General features: G+C 41.0%; 1 protein-coding gene across 1 annotated transcript; it reads left to right on the top strand.

Annotated features, from left to right (window-relative positions):
- The first annotated feature begins 599 nt into the window (after positions 1-599).
- Positions 600-9,226, top strand: LOC125262602 (SLAM family member 9-like). The gene is made up of 6 exons (XM_048181444.1): positions 600-881; positions 973-1,264; positions 6,067-6,384; positions 8,329-8,616; positions 8,706-8,849; positions 8,950-9,226. Exons 1-6 carry the CDS (start codon positions 600-602, stop codon positions 8,964-8,966), a joined length of 1,341 nt encoding a protein of 446 aa, XP_048037401.1. The 3' UTR covers positions 8,967-9,226.
- The last annotated feature ends 4,278 nt before the right edge of the window (positions 9,227-13,504 follow it).

Here is a 13,504-nt window from a genome sequence, read left to right as displayed (position 1 = left end):
TATACTGGGGCCTTAAGGCTGTGACAAATCAGTTCCAGTTTGTGTTTTTGTTGTTTGTCTTTCCTTCAGCGATTCTGCTTATTAACTCTCAGGGGTCAGCGGTCACGTCGGCGATACCACCTCAGTTTTTTTCTTACCAGTATACTCAAAATACTCTGTCAATTTTGGACATACAATTAAGAGTTATACATTATTCAAAACTGTGAAATGTCTTCTTTTATTTGTGTACACTCAGAGTAAAAACAAAATGTTGTGCTTTTTGCAAAATAAAGAAAACTAACGTGATGCGTGATCTGTCGTCTCTGTCTGAATGAAGTCCATTCTGATATTCCTCAGAAAATGAACTGTAACTTAGTGAATACTAATCACACAAACATGAGACATATGTCTAAAGAAACGTTGAAATGTCAGGTTCCCTTTCATGGGGACTGTCGACGCTATGCCATATGACGTTATGGGAACCCTCTGCATGATTGCGTCATGAAGCACTTCTGTATCTAACCAATGATGAAACGAGACGTCAGAGGTGGGTGACGTCATGGAATAGACCAGTTCAATATCGTGTGTTCAGCCCCCAAACATCGACATATAGTAACATCATGGGGCTGAAACACTACGGCTATGGGGCGATGCCTTGGGTCGAAGAGACGCTCGCGAGCTATCTCTCGCCCGAGTCTGCATCATCCCTCAAGACTCCGACATTGCCCACCAAACCTTTAAAAACAACATCGGGCTTGGTGAGCAAGGCTTATTCGGCAGCAGGTCAGGCTGCAGCTTGCCTTCATACAATGTCCATATTGCAAGCTTACCAGGCTGACCTGCTGGGGGAGATAGATGAGAGCGGGGAAGCGACATTTGAGTCCATACAGGAGCTTAGGAAAGTGACAGACTTAGCTCTCCGGGCCACCAAGGAGACGGCCAAGTCAATCGGCCACAGAGAGGCACTTATGGCTCAATTTATCCAATATAAAGGAGAAAGACAAGAACATCCTTATGGATGCGCCGCTGTCTCCTGTGGGCCTATTCGGCGACGTAGTATCATCTGTCGTCGATAGGTTCCAGGAGACACGTAAACAATCAGCGGCCTTCCAGAGATTCCTTCCCCGCCGTATCCATCCCCCCGAGGCTGCTGAGCGGGAGCAGCCTCGGCCGTCAGCCAGCTCCTCGGTGCATAGAGCGCAGCAGAAAGCCAGTGTGGCCACCCGTGCTCCGCCGCAGAGATTTTGGGGACCAGGGCGGTCAACACAGGCAAAGCCTTCCAGGGGTAAAACGGATCTGAGGACTGTTATTATCTCTCGGAAGGCTTCAAAAAAGTCCTGACGCCAGCCGTCCAGGACTCATGAGGGCAGCCCCCTCCTGAGAGGTTCGGGTATTAAAACACCTGGTATCCGTTCCTCTTCGGGGCCCTCAGGGGGCCGTTCTGCCAACCCTGCCACCCAGTGTGCGTCAGGGCGCAGCGGTCTCCACCGATCCTCCGAGGAGACATGATTCATTTGTCTGCCGGTCCAGTCACTCATTGTCAAACAGTTTCAGAGACTGTTAGGTCTTATGGCAGCTGCGTCCAACGTGATACCTTTTGGCCTTCTGCACATGAGACCCTTACAGCGGTGGCTCAGGACCAAGGGGTTTTCTCAGAGGGGAAATCCTTTTCGCATGATCAAAGTCACGCGGCGATGCCTTCATGCTCTGGTCATGTGGAAAAAGCCTTGGTTCCTGTCCCAGGGACCCATGCTGGGGACTTCTCGTCGTCGCGTAATGCTTACGAAGGATGCTTCCCTCACGGGCTGGGGGGCGATCATGAGCTCAGGGTTTATGGGAGGACCATCAGCTCTCCTGGCACATAAATTGGCTGGAGATGATGGCGGTATTTCTTGTGCTGAAGTATTTCCTCCCATGGGCATCACGTGTTGGTCCGCACGGACAACACGGCGGTGGTCTCATACATCAACCATCAGGGGGGTCTACGGTCTCACCAACTTTGCAACTTGGCCCGTCGGATCCTCCTGTGGGCCCAGGGAAAGCTCCTCTCACTGAGAGCAGCTTATATCCCAGGGCATCAGAATGTGGGAGCAGATGCCCTGTCGAGGCAGGGGCCGAGACCCGGGGAGTGGAGACTCCACCCCGAGGTGGCGGAGCTCTTTTGGAAAAGTTTCGGTCAAGCGGAAGTCGACCTGTTTGCTTCGGGAGAGTCAATCCAGTGTCCACTGTGGTACTCCCACACGCACTTAGCACCTCTGGGTCTGGATGCTATGGTACAGACGTGGCAGAGGCTACGTCTGTACGCATTTCCCCCATTCTCTCTGCTCCCGGGAGTTCTGGAAAAAGTATGCCAGGAAGGGGTCAGCCTGATACTGGTGGCCCCGTACTGGCCGACCAGGATATGGTTTGCGGACCTAGTGTCTTTATTAGATGGCTAATAAAACCCAGAGCTATGGAAACTGTGGGCTTGGCCTCTGAGGGGGCCAGGCTCATAGATTCTGGTCTCTCAACTGAGGTTGTGGAGACCAACCTTCAATCCAGGGCTCCCTCCACAAGGAAGCTATACTCATATAAATGGAAATTGTTAGCTACTTGGTGTAGCCAACGCAGTACGGACACTTATCATGCTCCTTTGGGGGGTTCCTCGGTGGGTTGAGACCCCCTTGTCATACGCTTCCTTTGTGGCACACTGAGGCTAAGACCTGCAGTACGTACAAGAACTCCAGCTTGGGACTTGGCTATAGTGTTAGAGGGGTTAGCTGAGGCTCCCTTCGAACCACTAGAGGAAGTTTCAGAGAAGTTCCTCACTGTAAAGACGATATTTCTTCTAGCAATTTCATCTCTTAAAAGAATAGGAGATTTGCAAGCACTATCGGTTGCTCCTTCGTGTCTGGAATTTGCGCCTGGTATGGTTAAGGCTTTCCTACACACTAGACCTGGCTACGTGCCTAAGGTCCCCACCAACGTCCCGGGTCCTATCGTACTCCAGGCTTCCTGTCCTCCTCCTTTTACAAGTTCGGATCAGGAGAAACTCAATCTGCTTTGCCCTGTTAGGGCTCTAGATACATACGTGCACAGAGCTGCCCTGTGGCAGAAAACAGACCAGTTGTTTGTGAGTTACGGGTCCCCTAAGAAAGGGGGCCCAGCATCTAAGCAGAGGATGAGCAAGTGGGTGGTCGAGGCCATCTCACTTGCTTATGAAGCAACTGGACAGCCATGTCCACTAGCTGTCCGTGCTCATTCTACCAGGGGTATGGCAGCCTCGAAGGCATTAATGTCAGGAGTGTCATTGAATGATATATGTGATGCAACTGGATGGTCATCCCAGCACACATTCATTAGGTTTTATAACCTAGACGTAAGCTCCACTCTGGGTTCCTCAGTTCTGTCCACAAGATAACAGACAGGTACTTGGTTCTACGGCGTAGTTGGGACAGCGTTCCCATAACGTCATATGACGTAGCGTCGAAAGGGAACGTCTCGGGTTACTTGTGTAACCCTGTTTCCCTGAATAAGGGAACAAGATGCTACGTCGCGTTGCCGTATCCCCGGCATACCTGTGAGCGTCTTGCTTCAGCCATAATCCAGAAGCTAGCGTTCTTTGTTCTGGGTATGCTTTATAGTTTCCTGGTCCGTGACGTCTCGTTTCATCATTGGTTAGATACAGAAGTGCTTCATAACGCAATCACGCAGAGGGTTCCCATAATGTCATATGACATAGCGTCTCATTCCCTTATTCAGGGAACCAGTGTTACACAAGTAACCCGAGACATTTTTAATCATGTAAAACAAAAACTCTCTGTTTATGTAATCTGTTTGAAAAGAGAGAGATGTCAGTCATTCACGAGTTATCTCATTATCTACTAATGCAGCCATACCCAATGAATTTTGAGGCAATCAATGCAACTGAGTGAATGCCCGTATCAGCTCGAAAAAAATGTATCAAGCTTAGTCAGATTCAGGTACTTTTCATGATGCGGTGAGGAATAAAGAGGATTTACCTCAGAGGAAGAGCATGACTGGTTTCAATTCCATTTCGAGGATCAACTTGATCAAGCCGAGGATTGTGAATGGTAAATTTTTTATTCCTAAATTCTTTATTTTAATCAAGATATAGACTAGTGTCTGTCAATATTAAGCCACAAAAAGACTGTTTAAATATGAATTCTGCATGTTCTGTGTCTCTGTTTTGTGTGGAACTATATTTGTTGTGAAACAGAGCAAAAAGTCTAAAATGTAACTCAATGTTAACTTCTTGTTTGTTGAACAGTTGCATAAAATCCATATCACATTTGCAATCATGCTGATGTTCAGGGAAAACAGCACTCTTGCTAGTGTGATATTGCTTAACTCGGTCACATGACATTCATACAAAAAGATAAGAAAGTCATCCAGATTTTATCCTCATATCTTGATGTTTGGGTGAATTCCAACTGCATTATAACAGGCTACATCATGCAGAGAAAGCATGTACTCTTAAAGTGCACGTGCAAGGCAAAAAAAAAAAAAAAAAAAAACACTTCACCCACAAACTTCCCAGCTAACAGAATTTTGTTATAAGAATGTTCTCCAAACATTCATGATTGGTTCTGAGAATGTAAAAAATGTCCAGTTTTCTTGACGTTAGAGCATTTTTTTATAAGGTAATTATACCTTACATTCTAGGAACACTGATTTGTAACAGTCCAAGAACAAAAAAATGTACAATTTCTTTAATGTTAGTAGAATGTTATTTAAAGGTTAGTACACAGCCAATTTCCCAGTGTTAAATTAACACTGCTCAGGGTTCATATGAGTCCACACTAAGAGTGTTAAAGGTAACACTGAAGCAGTGTTGAAGTTAATTAGGTAATTAAGTGATTCAGTGTTACCTTTTAACACTGAGTGTGCACTAATATAAACACCAGCAGTGTTTATTTAACACTGAGGATTTTGATAATAATGACTTGGAGCATGCACATGCACAAACCTTGTGCACTGTATACAAACTTTAGTTAAACTTAATAATAAAGCTTTACTTTAGTAAAGCTAATAGGCTCAGTAGCTTCTGCGGCACAAACACAAGCATGTAGTCCACTATTGTTGTTGCTGTTACGTGACGTAGTGGTGTCTGACTAGGTTCGAGACATGGGGTGATGACATCGTCATTTAAAAAAAAATATACGGATTGGCTGTACACATGAAAATGCAAGGGTGTTGTTTTCCAAATGGAGATGGGCGTGCAGAACAGCGGACCCTGCACCGACGCAGGAAAATTGATTGGAAGAAGATCAAATATGTCTGACAGCTCACAACACTAAATAACACCAGTAGATAGAGATATCTAATCCAATATTTCACTCTTCTGATATTAGTTTTCATACAGGCCCAGCATTCGTTTGAAAATGTGAGATCAGCAAAAGCTTGTTGGTTCTCATGATGTTAAAGTAGACAGATGTGTGAACGGAAACAAACTGAGGAGGGGGAGGATTCACACACAAAACCAGATAAATATCGCAGTTCAGTCATGGTTCAGATCAATCTGAGTGTTTACAGACATTTTAAGAGTCACTATCGTGAGCTTTTCAGTGAACCGATGAAGAAAATGTTTCTCAAATTAGTTTTCCTCTGTTTGTGTTTGTGGCGTCTGGATGGTGAGTTTTAAATATGTTTTTATGACTTCAGTTGTTTCTGTTCTGGTACCATGTGATAAATTACTGGTTAAATTATTCAGAGAGGATCAACATTCACTGTTATTCTCATATAGAAATAAACCATGATATTGATGTGAGAGCAAGTTTGAATTCAAGTTATTCGTAGGTATTCAGTTATTAGTGATTTATTAAATATGAAGCTCAAACAACCAACAGCATTAATGCTTTCTATTAAGTTATTTTTGCATATAATATCAATTTCTCTTTTCATTTATCATCAAATCAACTAAGGTTGATTTTATATGTGCTTTATAAATAAAATTTGACTTGAATTGTGCTGCTTCAGAATATTATTCACTTCACATTTAAATGATAAAAGTATTTTAGTGAAGCTTCATCAAACCAACATCAAGTGATTTTAAAGCTTTAATCTGTGAAAAACTCTGATCTTCAGGTGTGTTTGGTGTTGATGAAGAGAAGTTATGGATAGAGGGATTTTCAATCACTCTAAACTCTGATCTTACTGAAATGATGAAAGATGATGTGATTCAGTGGAAGTTTGGAAATGAAAACACTTTAATAGCTGAAATCAATAAACGGGCCGACAGAATCACTGTATATGATGATGTTCTTGATGGGAGATTCAGAGACAAACTGAAGCTGGACAATCAAACTGGATCTCTGACCATCACAGAGACCAGAACTGATCATGCTGGAGTTTATCAACTAGAGATCAACAGTGTGAGAAAGAGATTCAATCTCACAGTCGCTGGTGAGCTTATTTGTTTCCTTTGTTTTATGTATTATATTAGCACAAAGATAATTTTTAATTATAATCCAAACTCCATTTTGCTTCTGCTGTTTATTACAGAAGTGAAGGAAGTGTCTGTGAAAATGGGAGATTCAGTCACTCTAAACTCTGGTCTTACTGAAATGAAGGATGGCGATCAGATTCAGTGGAAGTATGAATATGGATCTGTTATGGCTGAAATCAATAAACGGGCCGACAGCATCACTGTATATGATGATGTTCTTGATGGGAGATTCAGAGACAGACTGAAGGTGAACAATCAAACTGGATCTCTGACCATCACAAACATCACAACTGAACATGTTGGACATTATCAACGACTGATCCTCTATACATGGATTGATTACTTTCTCAGAATCTATGGTGAGTTAAATATTGGTTTCACCTTTCTTTATTGACAAAATTGAAATAAATTAATTTACCATTTTGTTTCTTTTTGTTGTTTCATAATAATTTGTTGTTTCCCTAAACCAGGGGTTCCCAAACTCATTCCTGGAGCCTCCCCAGCACTGCACATTGTGCACGTCTCCTTTGTCTGACACCCATTTCAGATAGAGTCTCGACTAATGAGCTGATGATCTGAATCAGGTGTGTTTGGTTAAGGAGACATGGAAAACATGCAGTGTTGTGGAGGCTCCAGGAATGTGTTTGGGAACCCCTGGTCTAAACTATTTAAAGCTGCAGTCTGTAACTTTTCTTTGTCTGCATCTCTGTTTGAAACCTGAAATTGCAGTTATTTACAGCTTTAATTCTTTACATGGGTTGTGCATCGGCACGACTCAGTGCAGATGAATCTAATGTTTTGTGCCTAATGTGTGGGTTGTCATATCAATGCACCAGTGTGGATTACAGATAGACTGTGTCTTGGAAGTATGTCCAAAATAAGAACTTTCCACAGAGTTGGAAAACAAGATTTTATGGAGAGAGGCTGTGTAGATGTGCTTGTTTATTGTAAAGAATAGTTGAATTTGTCAGAAGTGTAGATTTGAGGATTACTGTATGTGTGTGTGCAACTAATTTGTAACGTCTGTCAGAGGGATTGAAGTCTGCCCAGATGAAAAATAGAAAACAGGAGGTGAGAAGAAATGAACTGAGACAAATGAACTGGCAGTCCCACGAGTCTTTATAGATGGTTCGCACATTATCTCTGATTCTCCTCTGGGAATCCTCACCCAAAAATTGAAATAATATCATTTATTACTCAACCTCATGCCGTTCCACATCCGTAAGACCTTTGTTTATCTTCGGAACGCAAATGAAGATATTTTTGTTGAAATCCGATGGCTCCGTGAGGCCTGCATAGACAGCAATGACATTTACTCTCTCAAGATCCATTAATGTACTAAAAATTAGTACATTATATATATAAAATTTCTTAACAGTATTAATCTGTGACAAACCTTGTTTCTGTTTTTTCTCCGTGTCTATGTTTGATGATGTAGATGAAGTGACGTCAGTGATGGAGGGAGATTCAGTCACTCTAAACTCTGGTCTTGCTGAAATGAAGAAAGATGATGCAATTTATTGGTGGTTTTATGAGACTTCAATAGCTAAGATCAGTAAAGAGGACAACAGCATCACTTTATATGGTGTTCTTGATGGGAAATTCAGAGACAGACTGAAACTGAATAAACAAACTGGATCTCTGACCATCACAGACATCACAATGAAACAGGCTGGACATTATAAACTACAGATAATTGGAGCAAAACCGTCATTAAAGACATTCAGTGTTTCTGTCTATGGTGAGAAGAGATCATTTTTCCTGACCTTAAAACATTCTTACTTTATAAACCATTTCCATTTTGAAATGTTGAATCATTATGTAGTTTGAGACACTGGACCAAAAATAAGATTGTTGATTAGATTTATTCATATTTCTCTTTATTCTCTGATGTTTTTCAGCTCGTCTGCCTGTTCCTGTCATCAGCAGTAACTCTTCACAATGTTCTTCATCATCATCATCATGTTCATTGGTGTGTTCAGCTGTGAATGTGAGTCATGTGACTCTCTCCTGGTACAAAGGAAACAGTTTATTGTCCAGCATCAGTGTGTCTGATCTCAGCATCAGTCTCTCTCTACCTCTGGAGGTGGAATATCAGGATAAAAACACCTACAGCTGTGTGCTGAACAATCCCATCAGCAACCAGACTCAACATCTGGACATCACTCACCTCTGTCACACACGTTCAGGTACGGCAGTGCTGATATTAGTTGATGTCAGCGCTGATATTAGTGTTTATTGACTGATCTGATCTCAGTTTGATGTTTTTATTCCTCAGACTCTGTCCACTGTTGTGGTCCTACTGAAGCTGTGATCCGATTGGTCCTCTCTGCTCTGGTGGGCGTGGCTACTGTCATTATTCTGGTTTATGACATCAGATCCAGAAGAGCTGAACGAGATCAAGCTCATATTCACACATCAGGTACATGATTGATGATGACATTTCTCACATACTGATTTTGCATATATTAATATTTTTGAAGATTTATTAATTAATGTCTTTATATGTTCATCTTTTTCAGGAAGTATTGAAATCTAAAGCAGAACGCTGATCTTTAAAGATTCTTCAAGTGTGAATTTTGATCTTCTAGTGTTTTTGTTGTAATAAATACTGATGATTATTTGAGCTTCTCTCTTTCAGTGTCAGATTTATTTAAAATCTTATTTGTAAGGCTTTATTGTTTATATTTCTCTCTCATACAAACACATTAATAAAGAGACACACAGATCTCACTTTACTAATTCTGCTGTTCATCTGTCATATGTATTTGCTTGCTTTTATCAATAAAGTTTTCTCACTCTGAGCTTCAAAAGTCTCTCCATGTTTTAATACATCATGTTGACCGCCGCCTGGAGGAATACTAACTTTGTATATGAAGTGTGCCACATGTAAAGCTTTACATTATTAAAGCATTATTTGGAAATGTTTAAATTAATATTAAGAACATTAATTTTATTTTTCTATACATAATAATAAACAAACCACTTCCCCCACAGCTTTTCATTTAACCTGAGCAAACACTGATTCGGGACACATTATAATATACTTTGAGATCACAGTGAAACACATAAACAACATATCAGAGCTCCATTTCCTTCATCAGGCAACAATAAAGTCTTTAAAACTAGTGTGATTTGTCTCTGTGTCTCATCTGAGGATCAACACCTCCATCTAGTGTCTCACCCTGAATTTACACGTTATCAGGAGTTATTAGTTCAGTATCTGTAATGATATCCAGTGATTGTGCCTGTTACTCGATAAAGCCTCTAGATGACACTGTGTTCAGTATTATGTGACAAATACTAACGAATGATGCTGGGTACACACCACAAGATAATTGGGCTGATTAGGAACCCAAACTCCAACAAGTGACAGAATGGAGAAAAAAACCTTGGGAGAAACCAGGCTCAGTCAGGGGGCCAGTTCTCCTTTGGCCAACAATGAACAGTGCGTGATTATGATTCAGGCAGCGTTACAGGTCATAAGTCAGATTGGGATCGCAACAGTCAGATTCATCATGCCTGTATGGAAACGGTTTGTAGGGGATCTGTGCCACTGGGTGTCATGCCGCTATTGTTCAGCAGAAGTCAGTCCAGTGTTGATTCAGTTCGGTTAATTTCATTAATTGTGAAATGAGTTCAATTCAGCTATAAAGCAAAACAGAGATGTCATCATCCAGCTCAGTGCATTCTAGTCAATAATATTAAGTGTCCCCAACTAAGAATTCAGAGGCGACAGTGGCAAGGATCCCAAACACCATCAGGTGACAGAAACAGAAAAGAAAAAAACCCTTGGGAGAAACCAGGTTTAGTCAGGTCTCCTCTGGCCAGATGAATGAACATGATGTGATAATGATATTTTATCCAGGCCCTTCCGCTTGAAGATTGGGATACATCTTGCCAGCATATGGAGGGAGGAGATGAAGCTGGTCAAAGGGTCTGTGCAGAGGATTTGTCTGGTTCTCGTGGTCTTGTGGTCTCATCTGTGCTGATGGCTGTGTAGTCGACGAGGTCTTCACAGGCGGTCTGTCTCTAAGGCTTGTCTAGTTGTCACAGTCTCTGCTGACATTCAGGGCTGTTGTGGACGTCTCTATGTGCAGGTCTGGACACAGACCAGATCCGTCTGACTACGGTAACCTCAGGATAAGAACGAGACACTGACTAATATTAGGTTAAATACCATTCCTCTTCTGGTGTAACAAGAACATTGGACGTTATGGGAAGTTCCTGGATCTAGTAAGAACTCTAGTTTCTAGAGTTTGTTTATTAGGTCTGCGGGGCAACGGCCCAGTAAAGCTTTACAATAATCTAGCCTTGAGGTCATGAACACATGAATTAACTTTTCTGCTTCTGACATTGGGAGCATTTGTTTTAATTTAGAGACTTTTTTAAGATGGAAAAAAGTGGTTTTATAAATGCCAGAAATGTGGTTTTCAAAAGAAAGATTGCTATCAAAAATGACTTCTACACTTTGGTATCAAATCTACACTTCTCAGTTTCTTCAGATGAAATGACAAAGGTAAACTCAACTAGAGTTTTAAAAGAGCTATTTTTCTTAGATTCACCAAAATACCAAAGTCTGCAATCAAAAGCGAAACATCTGCTTATGAACTCAAGCATTTCACATCAAATTTCATCAAATTTTCCCAAGACCAAAACTTACTGGTAACCAAATGATATTTCTCTAAATGAATGATTACATGTTATATTGAATTTTGTTGTAACAACAGAGGCAAACATTATAAATATGATTTACTGGTTTTTCAGTCAAATGGACCCTGCAATGTTTTTTTTTCACTTTATGTTATCTGTACTAACATCAGTGTGTCTGGTTTGATCTGTCAGATGGGTAAACGGCTTCTGCTGGATGTTTGTGGTTGATTCGCGTGTCAGCAGTTTGTGGCTGAAGCGTTTCTTCATTTTCTCTCCTGCTAATAAGAAGCTCACAATCTTACATGTTCACACAAAACATCTTTACACTGAAATAAAGTCCACAGAAATAAAACCCATCAACAGTCACAGGTCAGAGGTCACATGTGATTGACAGCTCACAGCACTAAATAACACACCAATAGATACAGCACAGCAAAACTTCCAGTGTTAAATTAACTCTCCTGGGAGTATATGTGAGTCCAGACTCAAGAGTGTTAAAGTGTTACATTAAGAGTGTTAAATGAACACTGAAGCAATGTTAAAGTTAATGAGATAATTAAATGATTAATTGAGTGATGATTGACCATTATTGAAGAAACCTGATGTTAACAAGCAGAATCACCAAAAGTTTTGAGTCACCATCATGGAGATCAGGGGTTGCTTTAGTTGATCTCTTGTCCCTTGACATTTTGATATTAGTACTGTTTATTCCGAGGTTTACCGTAGTCAACCGGATCCGGGCCGTATCCAGCTGAGACCAAGGACCTGCGCCACGACACGACCACAACGCAGCCCTGAAATATCAGCAGAGATCGAGACAACTAGATCATCCACTGTGAAGGCCTCATGTACACGACAGCCAGTGGCGCAGTTCCTCAACAAACCGTCCATACTGGCGTGATGAATACGCTCCTCAACTGGATGGAACTGAAATAAATACTATGAATGTTGCGATCCTATCAGACTTATGATAGCAACCTGAGTCGTAACAAAGCACTGTTCACCAGAGGAGAACTGGCCCCTTGACTAAGCCTGTTTTCTCCCAAGGATTTTTTTTTTCTTCTCCATTTTAACACCTATTTGCCACTTGTTTGCCACCTGATGTCACCTGTTGGAGTTTGGGTTCCTTGCCACTGTCGCCTTTGGCTTGCTTAGTTGGGGACACTTGACATTTGACTTGACATTTGATAATCAACTGTGCTTTGATCTGCCTGCATTGACACTATTCTTTAAGAGCAGCTGTGCAGCCCAAATTATATACCAGTAATCACTGTAAAGCTGCTTTAACACAATCTGCATTGTAAAAAGCGCTATATAAATAAAGGTGACTTGACTTGACTTGACATGTTTAACAAATACCTACCCGAGTATTATTCAACTCACATGCTTCCAGCGGAGCTGCGTATAATCACTGTCATGAAGAATTTGTATTATTTTGATGCATGGATGTAACTATTGCATTGAAAGTGTTTCTATATGAATTCAATGTCAATAAATTAAACTCAATGTACCATTGAAAATGATTTGTGATGTCATATATGCTATGTTTGGTTCGTTTTGCTAAGTGCAGTCACTTACAGGTCACTTTTAAAAGAAACATAAGCACATCGTCCAACCCCCCCCCCCCCCCAAAAAAAAACGGATATGGTCAAAAGATCGGATCTGTGCATTGAGACTTGCAGTGTAAATGCATCCTTAGAGCCCAATCTCTGAGTTAGATTTACATTATTGATTACAGCAGCACTGTGATTCTACAGCACAAGATCAGCTTTATCAATATAATCCAAAGGATTTCTTAAAAGTTGTTCTGATTCAATCAATCTTTCTTTTAGGCACACACAGACATCAAGAATCAGCGTATGAATGAAGAACAACTTTATTCATTATTATATTGATTATATTGGATTATATTTAAAAAGGTGATCTTCTGCTGTAGAATCACAGTGCTGCTGTAATCAATAATGTAAATCTATCAGGGCCAGAATTAATTTGAAAATGTAAGATCAGCAAAAGCGTGTTGATTTAGATGTAGACGGATGTGTGAGCGGAAACTAACTGAGGTTGGGGGAGGATTCACACCCAACCAGATTAATATCACAGTTCAGTCATGTTTCAGATCAATCTGAGTGTTTTCAGACATTATAAGAGTTACTATCGTGAGCTTTACAGTGAACCGATGAAGAAATTGTTTCTCAGATTAGTTTTGCTCAGTTTGTGTTTGTGGCATCTGGTTGGTGAGTTTTAAAAGTGTTTTTATGGTTTCAGTTGTTTCTGTTCTGTACCATGTAATAATTACTGGTTAATTTACTTAGAGAAGATTAACTTTAACTGTTAGTGTCAGCGATGATGGCTGTAGTGAAGCGCATGACTCAGGAAATAACTCAAAGAACAGTCTTTAATCTAATGATCCACACAATACACAGG

The sequence above is a fragment of the Megalobrama amblycephala genome, linkage group LG2 (genome assembly GCF_018812025.1).
Source record: "Megalobrama amblycephala isolate DHTTF-2021 linkage group LG2, ASM1881202v1, whole genome shotgun sequence".
Classification (NCBI taxonomy): domain Eukaryota; kingdom Metazoa; phylum Chordata; class Actinopteri; order Cypriniformes; family Xenocyprididae; genus Megalobrama; species Megalobrama amblycephala.
The sequence above is the reverse complement of the archived record's forward strand: the minus strand, read 5'-3'. Positions and strand labels throughout refer to the sequence as shown.